Source organism: Zootermopsis nevadensis, unplaced genomic scaffold (assembly GCF_977971745.1).
Source record: "Zootermopsis nevadensis isolate Lab colony 2312 unplaced genomic scaffold, Znev_1.0 Znev_ptg000011l, whole genome shotgun sequence".
NCBI classification, from domain to species: domain Eukaryota; kingdom Metazoa; phylum Arthropoda; class Insecta; order Blattodea; family Termopsidae; genus Zootermopsis; species Zootermopsis nevadensis.
The window spans coordinates 7,500,985-7,522,429 of record NW_028259143.1 but is presented as its reverse complement, the minus strand read 5'-3'; the positions used below and the strand labels follow the sequence as shown (position 1 = coordinate 7,522,429).

General features: G+C 33.6%; 1 protein-coding gene across 15 annotated transcripts in view; it reads left to right on the top strand.

Moving 5' to 3' along the window:
• The window catches only part of cpo (RNA-binding protein), a 456,673-nt gene extending 436,168 nt beyond the window's left edge, over positions 1–20,505 (top strand). For 7 of the 15 annotated variants that reach the window (XM_087347203.1, XM_087347205.1, XM_087347204.1 and 4 more), the window contains 3 exons: positions 8,059–8,236; positions 12,098–12,212; positions 12,785–20,505. In XM_087347203.1, coding sequence (XP_087203329.1) covers positions 8,059–8,236; positions 12,098–12,181 — 262 coding nt within the window. In that variant the 3' untranslated portion in view covers positions 12,182–12,212; positions 12,785–20,505. Of the gene's footprint in view, positions 1–8,058; positions 8,237–12,097; positions 12,213–12,784 lie in introns of those variants that run through there. The other 8 variants (XM_087347210.1, XM_087347212.1, XM_087347211.1 and 5 more) reach the window with 5 other exon arrangements.
• Positions 20,506–21,445: the final 940 nt, after the last annotated feature.

Below are 21,445 nucleotides of genomic sequence, written 5' to 3'. Positions count from 1 at the left end.
GGATTGACACTGCTTAGCTGAAATATTAATAATCATGTAAAAAATCATATATGAGCTTGTGCATCTTGCAGAAATGTATTTTAGAAGAAATATTCTAATTTATGGTGTTAAATGTTAAGTGTCTGTAGGTTGGAACTGACTCTGAGCCACTGTGTTGTGCACCAGTACCCTCATGTGTGTATGTGTGTGTGTTGTCACATGCAAGCTGTTGAGTATTCAGTTAGAGGCACTAAAGCACAGGACTGCACCCCTCTTGTTCGTATATTCCCTGTAATCCTTTCTGATGTCCCTCGTGAAATCATTGTTACTTAGAGGAGTTAACAAGAGTTAAAATTACTTCACGTTGAAACAATGGATATTACATGCATGTGGAGCTGTTATATATTGATATGAACTCCATAGAACAGAATCCTTCTTGAGAAGCTAACAGTTAGCACATCGAGAACCCCCGCCCATGTCACCTGAAAGCTAATAACTGTACTCTCAAGAGCCCGCCAGTAGACCATATCGTGCGCCACATAATTCAGCCCACACCCAAATATCCCATTGCTTTAAAATCCATTTTAATTTTATATTCCCATCTACACCAAGTTCTCCCTTTAATTTTATTAAAAAAAATTGTGCATGTTTATTTTGGGAATAATAATTCAGAATTTTTAGCTGTTGGGAATTTCTTGGACTTCTGTAAATTCACATCAGTTATGTTATTCAATTCAACTTCCGTCCCTGAACCCATGATATTTAATTCACATTTAGTAGTAAATTATCCATTGCATTCATAAACAAACCTCAAGATTTCTTTTAATAGACCTTTTAAATAGTCAAAACAAATACATAAAGTATAATAATGTTACTAAGTTCCTCATTTTATTGTATTTGAGCATTTTTATTGGCAGGGAAAAGTAAAATATTTTATGAACATTTCAAGATAATGTTTTCTCTGTGCTTAAGTGCTGTGCCCTGAAGATACATGGTGACCTTTAGGTTTTAGTGACTGGTCAGCTTCACGCTTCAGCCATTTCATCTCTGAATAAATAGACTCCAGTACCCATTTGTATGAGTTTGGGTTGCGTCCCTGAGTCAGTCTTGATGCTATGGCCATGTTGGGACTTGAACCGTTGTTGCTTAGCTTGTGACTTGTCCATTTCTGAATGAGCTATGAATAAAAATAGATTAAATTGTTTTATATACTGTTGTGGTAGGTTCTCCAAAACACTTGAGACCCATACAAATTGCAATTTAATTTCTTTATGAATTTTGTGTCCTGGAAGATCCTTGGTAATGGCTGAGTTTGTATGCTGTTCAGTTGCAAATGATGCAAGTAATTCATATTCTAAATTACCAGAAAATTAATAAGAGTCTAAGAACAATACATTATTATCCTTTTTGTATAGCTTATATGAAAATCTACTGCCACAGTGGTCTAGCGGTCAGAACACTGGCCTTGTAATCCTGGGGTCCCGGGTTCGATTCCCGGCGGGGCCCGAATTTATAACTTGTGTTGGGCAAGGCAACACGGAGTTTTCCTCCGGGGCTTCCCCGGTTTCTCTGTGGCACCCCAAAAAGTACTCCATACACACAGAAGAAGGCAATGGCAAACCACTTCTGTATCACCTGCCTAAAAAACATATATGAACAGGTCCCAGGATGGAAGGATCCTGTTCATAATATGTCGCCAACCTCCTGTAAAGGAGACGGCGTAATAAAGAAGAAGAATATGAAAATCTGAAGCACTTTATTGAATAAAAAGGCTGTGGATTTATCTCATACCCTCAGACTGTCAAGCCCTGTATGAATTTGATGCCTCCTATTGTCTTTCAAAACTATTCCAATATCAGCTGTGAAAACACAGCACAGTTAATCTGAGTTAGGAGCAAGGTACTATAGCCACTGTTGTAGTGAAGCTGCTAGCAAATTTCCCACAGGAGTAATGTATCTTGAAGTTAGTTCTATGATGGATACATTGAAATCCATCCCTCTATGCCATTACAGATTGTTTGCAGGAGCAAAGAGACTTTTGTATGGGGCAGGGGGAGGGCAACCTGCAGCTTTTTTACTGACTGATTGTGAAAAATGGAGGAAGCATGGCTGGTATTGAAAGTAAGAGAGATACGAAGTCCGTGATATTAATGTGTCTGTGTTTATATGGCACAGACTTCGCAGTAACCCCTCATGTGACCAGTGCCAATTCCTTAAGTGACTTGCATGTTACAAAATGTGTCAGGACATTATACTCGACAGATTTCAAATATATTTCCTTTCAATTAAAATTAATAATGATAATTTCTCCATCATTTTACAGGTTTCAGATGGATATCTTGTAGTTGAAAAACAATTCTGTTTTAATAACATCCACTTCTGCATTTGAAACAATGTCAAATACCTGAAACAAAGGATTAATAAATGATTGAATGTGTGCTAAATATTATTTCAAATAGGTCTAAATATAATATGAAGCATTCTACAACCTAAATTAAAGCTATGGCACTACAAGACAGTAAGTTTTTTGGCTTTAGTTAACATAAACTGCAAACATATGACTTTGGCAGTGGGCATAATGAACTTCAGTGCACACAGTCAAGGAAGTAACCGCAATATCTAGACATGCAGTAACAATAATGACAATGTTAACAAGGAAATAAGTAACAGTGATAATTATGGCAGAGAGGAAGATTGAGTACCTACAACTATCAGTATTGAGGGCCAGTAATGTTTAACAGCATAAATTTTTTTCTAAGTAAAAATTATGATTTTCCCCAACAAAATATTTAAAAAGGAGAGATATGATGAATGTGACAAGTAGGTACATGTATATGTTGGTTGTATAGTTTATATCCTTAATTATAAAATTCAATTTATTGTTTATTAAATTGCCCTTCTCATCAAAAATGTAATTACAGATACAACATTTTTAAGTGTGTTATTCAGTTTTAAGTCATGTTATAATTTTCAACAGTGGGAAAATGTCTGAAAGACAAAGACATATGGTACATAATATAGTAAAGTAAAATCCTGGGGAAAATTTCTGTCAGTTTCTAAATTGTCCATATACACTTCATTACCAGTTTCAACAATATTGATATAAAATCTATTATGACATATGTGAATATTGGCAGTCATATTCTGAATAAGCAAAAATGGAATCTCACCGGTGGATAGAAAAATAAAAAGCAGTATCTTCCTTGTAATTAATGCCTCTCCATAAATAACTTCATCAAGGCACTCAGATATTCATAACTCTTCTCCAAAATGTATACATAGCTTTGTCATACATATTTCCTGTAAGACCCCTTGCCTCATAGACAAATCAGACAGAAGAATTATTTAACCGTAAAAATATGTGTGATTTGAAGAGTTGTTTATTGACATTTGTTATTATGTTTCTGCGATGCTTATGTATTCCAGTAATGAGAATACAGTATGTGAGGTGTCTAAAATCATAAATAAGAGGTCTTCACCAGACCATAAGGATCCTTAATTTTGTCCCACTAATGATGTACTTAAACGAAACAGTCCACAGAATAGCACAATGTTATTGATCCTTGATATTTAAAGCACTGATGTGACAGGCAGCTGTACAACAGCACTGATGTAGGTGGATGACATTGACTGAGTTGCTAAAATCTGGGTGGAATTTAGTAATTCTTTTTTCAAAGGAAGTTTTCCAATAACCACTGAAAAAAGAAGTGTATAACTTCAAAAGGGAAAATAACTGTTTACTGCATTTTTACTCTTTTCTGACCAGAATTAATGTACATAATTAATTTCTTAAACATTAATTTGTTTGAAGTTACAGAAAAATAACACTAATGACAAGACCAATAACCTTTTGAGGAATTATTAAAAATGTATAGTTCAATCATGTAAATATTATTCTGTATAATAACATTGACATGACATTTAGCAAGTTTTGGTTACAGTTTAAAATGCTGAACATGACTCCCTGGTCTTATGTCCACTTCCAAATATATTTACATTCTTTACTTTCATTTTAAACTATATTACTGTCTCAGTTTTTCTACCTCCCTCCCAGTTTGTTATTGTGTATGTAAAAAGATTAACAGAACAATGCAATATTGTCATTTTGTCTCACTTTGTTAGATTAGGTCCATATTTAATTTTTAGACGTAGTGGTGGATTTGGTGGTGATGTAATTCTGTCTTCCTGTTCAATTCAAGCATAATAGATTTCTTTTAAAATACAATGAAATGAACAAATCCATATCTGTACATGACTAAAAACAAATTTAAGCCAATAAATGTCTTGATATTTCTAATTGAAGTGATTAGATGTGCATCTTAAAGAATTAAGTCTTGGCATGTATGTGTACTTACAAAGAAAGAATGGTATAATGTCTATTGCGATGTAGAAATTAATACATAGAGATAATTAGTAACTACTGAAGTCACTATTTCAGCAGCATTCTGGGTACTCTGCCCTTCAATCTGACCTGCAGTTGCCCAGTCCTACAACTGTAAAGGTTTCAAATACCTCTTTTAATAAATTCAATTTCCCTCATTACCTGCAATTGTACAGCTTGTAGGAACCCAGGCAGCAGTACTAATTTTTCTGTTGCACCTTTCTGTAGTATGTATTATTCTGTACAATTACATTCATCCAGTTTCCTGTGCAAAGTAGATGTTGCAATTATGCAGTAGATCTTCACATGTTTGAACTTTCATAATTAATTTATCTGCTCTTTCATGGAATTAAAATTTATTATCAAAATGAAATAGAATGATAGTAACTTCCTGTTGTAGTAACTACATTTATTGTAATAGTGTAATTTGATATGTAAACAATGGAACAAAAACTTGGATACCAATACAATTCTTTCTTACCATTTGCTGTGAGTAATACAATGGAAAGGAGCAGTTGTATCCTATATGATGGCAGCTTTCGGGCATAAGCCACACAAATGTTGAAGGTTTTCCATTTTGACAGACACTGCAGTTGCTGTCTTCGGACTGAATATCTGTGGGGGAGAGGGAGTTTGGAAGCAGTTACATAGACCTGGAAGTGGGAGATGATGGTCACTTCTTTTCATAACCACATGGTTGCTAAAACACTTTTCATCTCCCTACCATTTCATAGGACCCTGCTCCACTGCTCGGTCATGTCAATTTCCTTCCACTTATCTCTCACAGATCTATATAAGGGCTTCCTAACCCCTTATCCCCCCTCCCTCACTCCACAGACAGTTACCTGAAGATCTGAAGATGGCTGCTGTATCAATTGCCAAAATGGAAAATACTCAACGTTTCATGCAGCCTATCCCCAAAAGGCAAAGTTATGCATTGAGCTCCAGTTGTACAAACTTAATGACAAGAATGTTCTCTAAATGGTTTCGGTTCCTTTCTGTATCATAAATTGTGTACATTAAAATCAGACACTGGCTGCCCCATAAAGAGCATTAGAAGGGTTTCAGTGTACTCTGGAATTAGAAATGTGTACCACTGGCACTACACATTTGAAAGGTTATGTAGAAAATAGATTTGTGTGATTTAAACAAGAACATGTGTGATAATAACACAGTTCATGATTGCACTAATTTCATATTCTTGATATCTTAAAGAAACTTCTTAGTTCAAACATTTGAAGTTATGCTGTATTTTCTGTATGATGTGATCACCGCCTTGCAGCTGAAATGTATTACTGTAGTGCTGGTCATTATTTCAGCATGATTTCAGTAATGTGCTGTTACCATTAGAATCACATCCATTCTCATAAAAATTTGCCCTCTTCTGAGAGCACTGACCATAGGAAATACAGTTTACTTACAACTTTTCCTTTATTTCTACTCTGCATTAGTGGTTGGTTTGCAGCAATGTGAACCAGGAATTGTGTTATATTATTACATATTCTGATAAAAGAATTAACATTTCATCAAGTATAATTTCACTGAAAAAAGAAACACTGAAGGATTTTTACCTGATTTAGAGTTCTGGAAAATACTGTGATCTGATTGGTCAATTTGTACTTCAGGACCCACATAAATCAGAGAATTCCAACTGCCAACATAGTACATTGGTTATTTAATAATTGCACATTAACTGTTGATGTTATGTATTTATAATACCACTGATGATGAATCTCAGATGTGACAATGGAACAATGATATTTCCATAAAGAGATATCTGAGAATTCTGACTCAGTGAAGTGGGCAAAAGTTTCATGTAATATGTAAAACAACTGAACTGGAGTTAAACAGCTGAGAAGCTTGTGTTGTACACAAATTAGTGTGTGGAATGAGTTTATCAGTAGTCATAAAATTTAAACAAATTGTGAATGGTGAGTAAACTGCTGTGAAGGCTAGTAAGATATACTGTTCTGTATTATGGCAGGAATTTCTTGTACAAGATATAGAACTGTATTTAGTTTTATGTATAAAAGCGTATGCAAGAATAGAAAAATATCTGAAAATTGCTGTCTTCTGGGTTGTTGCGCCATGTAGTCTGGTAGATGTCCACCAACGTTTTCAGAGGTCATGCTGCCTCTGTCATTAGGGCAGCATGACCTCTGAAACGTTGGTGGACATCTACCAGACTACATGACGCAACAACCCAGAAGACAGCAATCTTCAGACTCACCGCTGTGAAAACCTCAAATCTTACAGAAAAATATCTGTTCTCTGTAATCTAGGAAATCTCGGGAAAGCATTTAGATAAGAAAAGGTTATTCCTGTTTCACCATTCAATTTTAGAAAGTCTGTTTAAAAAAACTTGGGACTCAGTTCATTTATACAAAATTAAATATTATAACAAATAATATTATTTAAAACCTTTAGTTTACTTTGTAAATAAATACAGGTGTGCTACTTGAAGTATCTCTGGAGATTTCTGTAACATCTATAAGTTTGTAGGTCACATTTTGGAATTATGGTCAGTAAATATTGAAACTTCTTGTCTTTCATGATATTAAAGTCTGATGAACAGAGAAGTTTCACTTAACAAGTCTTCTCAGTATGTTGCATGGATAACCAGATTAATTTGTGCTTGACCTAAATTTATTGTACAGTAACAATGCATGTATCAGTATATGTTGACTCCAATTTTTAGTCTGCTTCTCCCAAACCATGTCTTAGGTATTTTACAGTAGCCAAATAATTTTAATTTTGTCTCCTAGATGAATAAACTTTGGTGCATATCACTTTTGTTGCAAAAAGAAACAGGCTTTATTTATTATCACTAGAATACAAGATAAAATCATAACATGAAGATAGATAATGAATCTTTTAAAAATATGGTAACATCAGTAACAAATTAAAATTACATTCACAAGAAGGTTTAAATTGAGGAGTGCTTGTTACAAAAGGGGTCAGAGTATTTTATCCTACTATTACCAGAATCATATCAATTATGCAAATATACAAATTACAAACTGAAAAAAATAAAGGACAAATATAATGCTAATTTATACAAACAATACTGTGTAAAAATTAATGGGTGTTAATTTAACATTCATGCAGGACCAAAAATGTCAATAACCTCAAAGAAATTAAGATATTAATTAGACAAAAATGGCTTAGTATTCAGTATTTCACTTTAGCCTGGACAATTCATCAACTTCTCACTCCTTAAACCAGGCTTTGGTTCCCAGTTAGTACATACTACATTTTTGGTGAAGAAAGCTGACCTTAAGTATATCTTCTGGGGTTTTCTCATTTCCATTGTCTTTAATTTCACATTTTGGTCTGATTTAATATCATCAGAATATAACAACTGATGCAGTGTTAGTCAGTTAAATAAATTTTATTAAAAATAATATAAACAGCATAACATCCTAGTATATTTGCTTGCTCTTTTACATAACATGACAACTATAAAGAAAACTAAAGCATTGAACCTTATGAGTGTAATAGGCCATTAACACCAATGCACCAATATCTTGTTGCACGTACTACATACAGCCCTAACCTGGTACAGCTTTCAGATGTTTGGCAAGGTATGATTTTCTGCTATCCCCTGCATCACACTAACCAGTAAGTACATAGCTTGATCCATGCCCTTTCTAACTTGCACATTGTTGTCTCTCTCTCTGTCTCTTGTGTGTGCACAGTTTCCCAGGCTTCTGCCGCCTCCGCATGCACACCAAGGGCGGGTCCCCGGTCGCCTTCATCGAGTACCAAGATGTACGTTTTGCTGCGCAGGCCATGACCACCCTTCAGGGCTCCTTCCTGCTCTCCTCCGACCGTGGCGCCATTCGTATCGAGTACGCCAAAAGCAAAATGGCCGAGGTTGGTTGTTTCCTAATCTCACAACCAGTGTTCTTTGAAATATCTAGATAGTGAAGTACATTTGGCTTCCATTCTGAAAGAACATCTCAAAATACTTTAACATTATTACTATACAATTCTAAACATTTATTTTGTTTCTCAAATTTTGTAATTACACAATGAAAGGCCATTTAAAGATGACACACACACTTCTATCAGAAAAAGTTAATTACCTCTGCATTAAACAGTACCTTTGGTTGGTGAGGAAAAAAGATATGCAATTACAGAAGGTGTTTTCTTGGAAAAGGAAGAAGGAAGTTGGTTGTCAGTCTAAATTATAAAAAACATTTTGCCACCCAATGGAGAACTTACAATGAACAAATGATTTATATGGTATTTAACATTAGGAAATTAATTACATACTAATACTAATCTATGACCTGACTTGTCTCTTCAGAGTTTGTATGTTGAATTGGTTTCAAGGAATTTGTACTGAAATTAGTACTTATATACTTAAAATGTTTCTATTTGTGAGAATATGCATTACTGATATATCTTCAAGTGAATGGCATTTCTCACTCAAGTTGCAGAGCTTCATTTTATATTTCATACCTTTACATATTCAGAAAATCTCTCATATAATGGTCACTTCACAGTGAACATATTTTATTCACTGATTGTATGAAATGTCTCGCACTAGAAAAGAGACCTGAATTTAAAATGACTGTAGGTTCAGAGAATTCTCTTGTTCATTTCTGCAGAGTAGAAGTAAGTTGGAATGTGATGAAGGTGGGTTACATAGGACTGGACTCGAAAGAATGTTACAACCTCTGGCCTCTTTCGAACATTTTTACTTTGTCACTGAATTCAGGGCATTTGTAAATTTAATATCACCCAACATTTTTTCAACTCATTGTAATGGTCAAGATATGTTGCCTAATCCTTCAATGAGGTCATGTACCCACAATTCCCTATGTGACGTGTAGAATCTTGTAGCTTTCATGGTTTATTTATGATATATTGCCCTTCCCTATATATGTAAAATACAAATAATATAGTCTCCATATTATCAACTCCAGGATCTTAACTAGTCATCATCATCAAGTTTCTAGAAACATGCACAAAGACAATTGGTTGCCAGATTAACTTAATATAATGGTTTGTTTAATCAAAAGAGCTGTTTATCTGCCACATATTACTTAGGTGATATTTCTGCAGGATCGGTTCTGCAGAAGAGGTACTGTCAACTACATATTTTCATTATATATTGAATGTAACAGGAAGCAGTGAAAAGATTGAGAAGATGAAATACTTCTTCATTCTTTATTAATATCTTCTTGTGTACATTTCTGGAGACAGAGGAAAAGAACTGAAGACAATTGTTAATCTTTCCAGATATTAAGGTTCCAGTTATAAAACCTGAAGGGAAGGCCCAGGTTTATATCTCCTCCTCCTCATCCTTCTTCTTCCTCTATGGCGCAACAGCCCGAAGTTGAGTCTTGGCCTCCTCCCATGTGGGAGGTTTCTTTGTCTTTGAAGTGTGCATGTATGAGTAGTGAGTGACAAGCCCACTGCCTCTGACTAGGTTTATATGGGAGAATAATATTAAAATTAACTTTAAGGAATTAGATGTGAGATTGTGGAATAAATTCAACTGGCTGAGTACATTCACCTTGAAGATGGCAACTGTAATGTTTGCTGAAACGTTGGATAACTTTCAACATTTGAAGTGGCTTATCCTCAAAAACTGAAGTTGAATGTCATTATTAAGCAGGCTACAGAATTAATATACAGCTAGCTAACTAATAATGTGCAGCAGTCCTTTTTGGGAAGCTAATATTGTGCTCAGCTAATAGTTGTACAAATCAAGAAGGTACATGTAGATTTTATATATTATTTAATTTTTTTTCACCCACACCTTCTTTCCCTGCTGATCAAAGATGTATTTCTAGAGTTAATTCAAAGCACTGTGTCTGAGTATACTGTGTAATCTCATCAAGCAGCAGACTGGGGTGCCAGAAAAATTTGAGAGCGGCAGACTTGCATGGCTTGCCTGTGACACCCTCCAACAGTGCTTACAGTATTACTGTGTAATAGAAAGGGGTGACAGCTGCTCAAGAATGGTAGAGGATAAAATCAATGCATGGGAATACATATCTTCAAAATAATTACTGTTTTGTGTAAGCAGTTGTAAACATGACTTGTGACGTGATTTTAACCATATGTAGAATGTTTTCATTCACATATTCTGTCTGCATTCTATGATAAATTTCCACTGAGTTGCATTCTTTTAGACTCAATACTATATCACTACACAGTTAACTTGAATTAAAACAAATTTCTGACATCTTACAGACAGCTAGATTGTCAGCACAGCTCTCCAGACAGATTTCTGTTAAATCACACTCATAATTATGAATCTATTTGAACTACTCAGCCCAGGTCCCTCATTGTGTCATGCTGTATGAAGATGGCTGTCTTCTGGGTTGTAGTCTGGTAGACGTTTACGAGGGCATTACATATATTGCAATAAATTTCATAGTACAGAAAAGCATTAAACAACAGAAGAATGAAGTCAGCAATTGTACTGATCAATAAGTTTAATTATAAACATACTAGAACTAACTTTTTACTAGTATCTTATTATGCACCTAGTTTATGTGACTGGTGCTTCAAGACATGCATGTCTGTGTGTATTTATATAGCATCCAGATCCTTTCATCTGCCTCAGTCAAGTATATCACAGAGATAATTCTGACTAAAACATCACATGTAACTGTATTACACACATATACCTCATGTATTTCGAAGTAACTTCTTATTTTATGTATAATACTCAAATATGAAAATATCAACAACTACTGACACACCAAAACACAATCTGGGAATTATGTATTATAACTTTTATATTATTTACAGGTAGCTTTCAAGGATGCAACTTTTATAAAAATCCTGAATCTCAGTTTGTAATATTAAATCAGTACTGGTAATCCCTTCAGCTGTTTCAATAATATAAACACTAGTACTTTGTGTCCTATCCTATTTCTATTCAATTTTCAACATTAAAATTTATCCTTCGAGTACTGAGGTTAAAAATGTGTGAAGCTATACCTCTACTCCCCCACACATCTACATAGTGTGTTGCTTAGTTAAGCTCCAGGGACAACTTTGCCTTTACCTTTATGCTTTACCTCACCTTGAATTGCCCCAGTGTTGCTGCTTATTTCACTTGTCTACCCTAATATTTTGTAACAGCATTAAAAGTGTTACAATTAGTGAACCGTAAATCACCACAAATTATATTTTAGAGTCTGATAAGCATGAAAAATTTTCTAGAACACCGTTTTGAAAACTGTAGAGAATGTTAAATGGGTCAAGTAAGTTACTCAACAGTTAAAGTACTTTACCACCACATCCAGCCTCTTGTCTAACACAGGGCTGAAATATTCATTAAGATTCAGATAGTGACTGTTTAATCTAACACACAAAATGTCAGCTGCACTTGACAGAATAAAACAAGGCTTTTTCATACACTTTGTCAAATTTGATTTTTATCAAGTGTGGAAAATGTACTGGCAAAGTATTATGTTTAAATTTTCATTCAGCCCATACCATAACAAAATTTAAAACAACATTTTGCATAATATTTTACTATATATGATGTCACTTTAAAATAAAGTGCAGCATAGTGTTTTAAGCTCCCAGTTCCAAGGATTGTATTTTTGTCTAAGCTAAATACATACTGTGTACTCAGTATGCATTTCTGACCATAGTTTAGGTAGCTGCTATGCATTCATAGTAAAGACACTGCTTTGTGTTTGGTCCCTACGAATATAGGATTTCTCCTAAAATATTAATGAATTTTTATACTCTGGTCTGCAGGTACTGATGGAATATTGTGGTTTAGCATTCCTGCTTCATATTCCAGATTTCAATATAGGCCAAGAGACTGGATATCTTGACTGATGGTTTTCGTGGTTTTCCTCAATATTTCCAGGCAAGTGCTGGAATATTGCCTTAAAGGAGGTTACGACCACTCTTTCCACGTCCTTTCCTGTTCTGTTATTTTCAGTCATCATACCAGTCATCACTATATAATTTATGCAGTTGATACAGCATGATTAAGTTATGCAAGAATTAGTCAATATTATGGATACTGGAAGCTCCTTTGTAGGAATTAAAAGTGGCCAGAACTTGAAATTGATTACTTACCTCCAACTGTTATTCAAAATCTGTATGCCATGACTTATGTAATCTAACTGGAATTCCTGAGCCTTCTAACAAATAGAAAATGTGTTTACATTTACTTAGGCAGGAAAATGGCTGTCTTCTGGGTTGTAGTCTGGTAGAAGTTTACCAACGTCTCAGAGGTCCTTGCTGCCTCCATCATCTGGGTGTTGAGTAACTTCACTCATCGCTACAACCCAGAAGACAGCTGTCTTCAGACTCACCACCAAGAAGACCTCAAATCCTATGAATATAGGTAAACTAAGTATTTCCATGTGATAACTGCATTTTGAGTTCCCATAATGTGAATGACACTTATAATTGTTGTTTGCTTTCTTGTAGGGACCCAAGGGAGAAGAAAATGGACAATTTTAATTATCCTTACTTACAACTTAGCACTTGACCTAGGCACCAGCTTTTAGTTGGAATTGCCTTGCCAACATCGCTACTGAGCCGTCATACAGCAGAGGAAAACTCCAACCTAACATCAATAGAAATGGCATAATACTGCCACTTATGCAGTAGATTAATCATTGAAATTATGTATTATTTTCTTCTTTCTTAGTTATTTGCTTTCATACTGCAGACTGGTCTGTCAGTGTAATAATTGTAACATAATAGTTAATTATTAATAACAAGATATAATAAATTATTATTAATAGCAAGGAAGGTCAACATATTGCAGAATAAACATTTTTGTACAGCCAAAGCCAGTGATTTCATGCCATCGTGATAAGGTTTTCAGTTAGGATATTACATTGCTTTGAAGAGAAAAATAACAATCAGTGCAATGGAATTATAATTTCAGGTGAGTTTAGAGAACATTAACTAATAGTAGAAAGTTAATATAGCTTCTTTAAGAAGGAGTATTAGAATTATTCACAAAATCTGGGGACATGAAAAAAATACATCCTGTAATAATAGTGCTGAAAGCCATGCCTCAACGTGGCAGTATATTCCTAGAGAGTTATGCTAATAACAAAGAGAGTTTTGCAGAGGCTTGAAACCAAAGGTGCCCTACATGCTATGTTCTAGATTTAATTATTAAAACTACATGTAAATGTATTGTACTAATTTTACATGATGATGATGATGATGATGTCTGTTTAGTCCAAGTAATCTTGACTCTTGGAAATGAAAACCAAATATTGTACACTAGTTTACTGTATGTTCAAGTGTGCAGTTAGAGGATCTTGTTGTAGGTTACAACCATTAGATAGAATAATTATCATCAATAACAGAGGTGACTTTGTGTTGATTTGATTAGATTTATTTAAATAGAGATGTATACTTTTGGTTTGGCTCTCCTAATATATTTATTATAAATAGCAATAAATTCTCGTGCTATATCCAAACTGATAGGAGGAGGAGAGACGTTGTTATTTTTAAATGTATCATGAAAACCAAGCTCAGAATATGGGTCCTACCCATGCTGTGTCATCCCTCACGGGCAGCAATACAGGTGCAGGAGGGTGGACGCAGGATACCAAAATGATCTATTCAGGCATATCATATGAACCATATCAAAACCAGTGCTTTCTCTCACCTCCTCCTATCATCATATATTTAAAAACCAATGTAGTTTAAATCAGTATCTTGTGAACATTAGTTTTAGGCATTTTGCCAAATTTTCTGGGGTAAAATGTGATGCGTACTTTCTATGGTAGAATAATAATTTGTATATATCATATCATTACTTTCAGTGAGTGTAATAATATTGTAATTCCTGTGACTAAAGTGACCACCTGTCTCTAGATTATAGCTCATTTGTGTCAGCAGTTTAGCCTACTGGATATTTCCAAGAAAAGGTGGACAGAAATTATGGTACAGTTTATTCAACTTAATTTTTACCTGCAGCTTTAAAGAGTTCTCCTTAGGTGGTCAAATATTAACAGTTGAGGTTGCACCCAATGTTAGATTTGTACCAACTGTATACATTATGTATGTACCAAAGCCGAGACTGAAAGCTTCAGGTCTTAAGGACAATCTAAAGGAATGCTGAAGTTAAATATAAGATGGTGGACAGCAAGATGGAAATACTGTGAACAAGCACCATGCAAACATACAAATAAGGAGAGAAAATTATAGTGCTGAAATTCATTACAGATGGGAATATGATTTCTATTTGTTAATAACTTGTAGATTCTTATAAGAAAAGAAAAAAAGATTTATAGACTCTTATTAGTAGTTGCTTTACGTGTAAGGTTGATGTGATATAAAATTATGAGATCTTTGGTAAGGGCCACTGGAGTGGGGGTACAGATTTGGGAATGTACTGGGGCACATGTGAACAGATATTTTGTAGTCTTTGCTTTGCATATTTTAGTAACTTTAGCGAAGATATCTGATAGAAATTAATATAGAAATTTAAAGTTTAAGGTTCAGAGTTAAAAGTTATGCATACCAGTACATGTTCCATTCTGAAGCCTCCTCTCACAGGTCCATTTTGTATGCAGATTTATCAGATCTGTTTGCATTGTGTAGACCCAGACACATTTTTCATATGATACAAAATTACATCAGATAAAAGGTTGAAAACTTTATAAAGTATTGATTAATCTGATGAGCACTTCAAAACATATGTTCACAATATATGGCAAGATTAAACTGCATGTTAAATAAAATGTCTGCATGATCATAACTTGAGACACATGCATAATGAGGACGTCAGTGTTACCCGTTATCTTAGTAAACAAATCCATGGTTGAAATCATATTTTAAATGTTAACCGTCTAATTTTCCCTCCAGAAAATGAATAATTAAGAAGAATGATGCTGATGTGGTTCTGCACAGTGCAACAGATCTATTCTGGAAACTTTCCGTCCATTGTTTGTCTCTACTGAAGACAAAACGCAGCTCAATGCTACAGGGGAGGGCGGGGGCAAATCAGCATAAATAAACATATCAGCTTATCTGTTACGCAATCCGAACCTTTTGAATGTCATTGTTTGTTCTTGTGTATTTGTTTGTTTGAATACCGCAACAGAACTATACTCTTGTAATATAAATGCTCGTAACACTTATTGTGTGCGAGATTGCAGTTTAAATGGGGCTCAAAGGGTGGAGGGAACATGACAACAGGACGATTTTGTTCATTGTCTTTGCAGCTTTTTCAACTGATGATTGAAAACTGTGCTTATAATAAATATATATTGGTTAATGGTAATATTTTTTGTAATGTTTTCTTGGGGATAATTTTTAAATAGACTGCAGAACAGTATTATTACTTACAAATATATGTTTAATTATTTCCAAATGTGTTAGTACAAGATGGTATGTTGCCTCTTTTATTCAGGGTACTTAACACGTTGCGCGTGGTTGAAAATGTGAGTATGCATGATTTGCGTGTTCATTGCAATCTAATAATTGATGAAAGAAGGGTATAAACTAATCAGGGCTAAAACTGAAAGATGATAAAAGTACTGCCTTATTCTGCTCGAGCTTTGTCAGGCAACATTATATAAATAGTGAGTGCGTGTGTGTGTGTGTGTTCTCATGTTATTGTGTGGTGTATTCTGTGTATTGCAAACTTCTAGCTATAATACATTGCTCCCTTTATCTCATTCTGAATGACTGAAGTTTCATACTATGGATGGAAGGATTTGTAATATGTGATTTCTATCAAATAGAAAACACTACGTTACTCGCTTTGTTATGTATGACATCCTATAATTTAAGAATTTTTCATTTCGTCCAGTGTTTTAATTTCCTAGATAAATAGTGGGAAAAAAAATGAAAAATGTTTCTCATACCACATTAATACCCATCCATATTGATATCTTAGATTTAGTATTTCTTTTACATTAATTTTCAGTTACTGTGGTTTATAAACATTAACTGATTTGAGTGCCTGCTAAAGATTTGTTATATTGTAGAAGCCGCAAGTCTTTGAGCCCCAAAACTGTAGAATCTTGTTGAGTCCTTGATGTGTTTTAGAAGTCATATGAAATGGTAGTAAAAGCAGGTATAATGTGATAATATTAATGGGAAAAACTGTATAAAAAATATGAAAAACTAGCCATTCTCGCCTTCTCTAATTAACCTGCTTTAGATCATAGATTAAAAAACATCACTTTCTAAACATATCATGATCTGTGCCCCCTTATCAAGTGACATTCTTAAATTCTAGCAAGTAATTGTTAACTAAAGCAAAGTTTGATATATATAAAAACAAGAATTTACAAAGAAATAAATCCTTTTGTGAAAAGATAAGGATTTTGATGAATTTCCTATAAAAATTAATGTAATTATTACTATGTATTACTACGTATATATTATATTTATGGGTTTTTAAGTTTGTTACTAAGGTTTGGCATATCACTGTATGATAGTGCATGTATGTGTGTGTGACTGTGTGTGTGTGTTGAAATAACTATTGCAATATTTTATTTGAAACAGAACAGAAATATATACACATAGTACTTGTCTCTTTCTCCATGAAAGTAGAGGAAGCAAAATGTAATTCTTCTCTCATATGATTTTAAGAGCTGCTTAATTGTAACCTTGGTGTCATATAACTAAGGAAATAATATACCATTGAAATGTTTCCAGAAATATGTTTGAATTTTAAATCTCATCATTTGAATCTACACAAGATAATGTCTGGGGGCATCACTGCTTTAAAGTGACTGGATGATTGCATTTTTCTTTGTACTATGAAAAAATAACTGAACATAACAAAACTGTCACTAGCATATGGTCATATCCACCAGGTAATGAACATGATTTGTCCTCTTTGACAGAGTGTGTATGCCTGAGTCCACTAAGCCTTCATTTCTCCAGTGAAGAAATTTATTACTTTAAAATCAATTGTAAATAAATTTCTACTTTATGGAGTTTATTTAATTTATATTATTTTCAAAGTACAAGGATTTCATTCAGTACATGTCCCAGTAATGGATACCATTTACTACACTGAGATCAAGTTTTCAGACTTGGATATAAGTCATATACCTGTAATTGTAGATAAATGTGGAAATCATTGACTGAAGCAACATATGCCCTATATCAACATCATTTAAAATCACATTACTACTATATTTCATAAGTAGCGACTTTTCATTGTATGTTGTTTTTTTTCTCACTGCAGAGCAAATAAGAAAGACTGTTTAATGTGGATTATGCTCTTCTGGGTTATGAAACCATGTAAACATGTAGGTAGGTAAAGTGGTTTGGAAGAAAGTATAGCCTCCATCTTCAGGTTGGAAGTTGTAAACTACCTACATGATTTACATGATGCCACAACATAAAAATCACCGTCCAGGTTTTCACTGTGGCGCAAACCTTAAATTTCAAGTCATTAATGTGTTTCATACACGTAAATGTTCCCGACAGTACAGCTGTACAAACACTCAGTATTAAGAAGGTATTGTAAATAGAAACATAACAATGAAAGAAATAACATTACTTTAATGAAGTACAGTGTCCAAAGTGTTACCATTTTACAAGACATTATATATGTTTCATATCAAAATTAATATATTGACAAAGCTTCTGTATATTCTTTGCTCATTAGTTTTAATTCACACAGATTTCATAAAATCATTCTGTCTAAGTATTTTATTTTAATTGGTGACACATTTTTATCCAAGCATTGTAGCAATTTAACAAGCACAGACTTAAAAAGATGTAACAACCTCGTTAAGTACTGTAATTTCAAGACAGGTCAAAGGTTGTAAAAAAAATACTCATCACAATAAATAGGCCCAAAATTTAGACATGAAAGACATTAGAGACAGAGAGTTGTGGATGCTACAAAGACGATTTCTTAACTCTGGTTTGAACTTCTGTATTGCATAAACTGTGGTCCTGACATATATTTTTTTGTTTGTACATGTCCAAATTCTATGCTATTTGATAGTATTACTATACTTTCATTTAATATTAGCCATTTTTCTGTCCATATTGGCAGCAAGGCATCCATAAAACATATAAAAAGATCAAAACAATAAGAAATGATAATATGATTAAGATATTTGTCAAAAATAATTAGTAACTGCTTTTCATTTTTTATTATCCATTTATTATTATTTCATGTTCTGTAAGTTTAATCTTGCCCATTATTTACTAGCTAGGGTCACATATTTTGATTTATAAAAATATATTCTCATAGTCATCTGACCACACTTCATGGTTAGGATTTTTTTCTTCTGCTGTTCCTGAAAATACCTTCGTGTGTCTATGTAACTTCATTTTTAAACCCCATATTTATAGCACTTTTAGAGTGCTTTGATAGTCGTATCAAACAGAGAACCAAATACATACAAGCATACTGTGATATGATATTATTTTCAGGTTCACATTTGCTTTGCCCTCATAGAAGATTATCAATGCTTTTAATTAATATGAACTCCATTTTTACATCAACTTTAAATGCAGTATTTGTTTTGTTCAATATATCTGATTTAAGAATACATAATTATATTTTTTTTTCATCTTTAGACCATTATTATAAACTAACTTATTTATTCTTTAGATACATGTGTAGTATAAGTTAAGACCTCATAATTACATCCTCGGGATTAGAAACCATACATGTTGTCCAGAATTGATGCAAAAAATCCTGTAATAATTGTTACTGGTTTTAAAGTTATTTTTCAACATCTACATGGAAGAAGTATTATATCACAGATTATAAGGTAGAGTCAGATATAAATTTGGTTTAAGTCCTTTTAGTTGTCTTCATTTGCAATGTACAGTATTAAAGGGAATTACAGGGTATAAGCAGCAGAAAAATCTGCAAATCACTTGCAGAGTCTCTACGTTGCTTTCAGCTGTCTACGTTCAGTACATTAGTTTCAAAGTGCTCATCACACACTTTGTTCAATTTCTTCTTTTACAGTATCTGTCTCCTTCAGCATTGCTACTTAACAACATGTAAAAGGTTATCTGAGATCCTGAAAAGCATACAAATAGGAGTTCTTTCAGCTTTCACTGCAGGATCATTCCAGGTTAAAGGTCTTTTAATTATACCTGACAACCATACAAGAAGAAGAATTCTGTATTCAGTCTGTGAACATTACAATACTTTCTCCCAAACTGGACAAGTACAGTGTATTTCAAAATTAACTTTAGTGACTCTTACTTAACATATACTCTAATAATTCTGATCTTCTCTTAATATGAATAAATTACATACATCGAAGTGTTACATGAACATTTGTATATGTGAATGAATTAATTTGTTTGTTCAAGTAAACAAAAAGGGAACAATACACAAACAATAAAGTATCCTTTGTTTAAAATTGTATTATCAAACAAAATATTTTGTTTTGCATTTTTGCTCAGAGATGTCCTCATATTGCATTATGTACAATGATACTGGATTACTCTTTTCCAAATAACAGTGTAACAAAGGAAATTAGTTTTCCTATGCACAAAAAATAAATAGCACCTGCACCAAAAATCTTTTCTGACAATCAGATATTGAACAGTGTTATTTTCAGTTCACTGTATGATGCAACATGAATTCCTCCCTAATTACCAAAATATTTAATTTAGTCACTGTTTAATGTGATATATAAATTAATTTCAAACACATTCCACTTAGAGAGTAGTAATGTGAAAATTTATTTAACCATGTACGTGTCATGTTTTCTTTGTATTTTACATATTCTGTTCTTCAGTATTTTGGGCATTTGTTGACTATCAGTATGATTTACATTCTATGGATAGACTGAGATTAATGGTTTAGAATGATATGAAACATACAGCCAAGCTTGTTATTAATAGGAATATCAGAAGGTATAAACTTTCTGCAGCAAGTAATTATGCAGTCTTGTTACTGGTATATTTGTGTATGTGTTCATACTGCTTAGAATTTTCAATATAAAATATGATTTAAAAAGAAAGAAACTATTTGATACTAGTCAAATGTGATGTGTTACCAACTTGCCCCCACCCATTCATTAAAACAGAAATAAAGGAAATAAAAACTCAGTTTGGTCAGGTGATGCATTTCAGACAACATGGTAACTACCCAAAGAAGTATGTTGTTATGATTAGTTATAAATTGTATAGGGTCCAAAGAAAGGGATTAATAAACATGTATATTAAAAATTTAATTCTTATTTTAATTTCAGATTTAGGCTAATAATGATGCATTTGTCACATTCCTTGTTGTACTGTTTCTTGTTATGATCATAGATTAAGCATAAGCAATATAAACAGTGTGAAAACATTCCTTTTATTTTTATAAACTTAATGTGCTTACTGCTTCCCATATTACAGTTGGATATTCTTTAATAGGTGTTCTGAAAGCATTGGTTTCTACATGTAAAATAATAAGTGATTCAACAAATCTTATCAGCTGTAGAAGATATGAAGTGTTTGGCTGTGTTCATGTCTGTGAGAAGAATGAAAACAACAGGATTATTTTTTTTTCCTCAGATCTATATTCTGGTGGTGAAGATGCCAGGGACATCAGACAGAAAGATGAAAAACGAATGGCTAAGAACTGTATCAGTGGTACCACATTCACACATGAGGTCCGTTTCACCAGTTTGGATTTCAGATGGAGGACAATGTCCTCCCCCCCGTCCTCCACAGACATACTGGGATAGTTCCTTTAAGTAGGCCATGACTGATTCCTTTACAATTCAGTGTCATTTGTTGCTACATCACTTACTATGTTACAGAACAGTTAAATAAGCTGAGGAACCAAACGGAACATATTTTTCCCAACCTCACACTTATTGCCCTGGAATCACATTTTTTTTGTAGATGCTCCAACTTTTATGGGTTACGGCATCTGACTAAATTCATATTAATTGTCGCATAATCCATTTCACACTATTGCATTGTATTTGATACAATCTAATTTGTTAACATGTTCTTGTTTCTTGGCTCTACAACGCGGTTGTGGGATTTCGCCGCCTACTTTTTAGGAGGTTTCTTGGTCTTGAAATGTGCATTTATGAGTAATGAGTGGCCAGCCCACTGATTATACACAGTTTGGGTGAGAAGTGGCCGCTGAATTTTGCTTACGAAACATCTCTTATCATG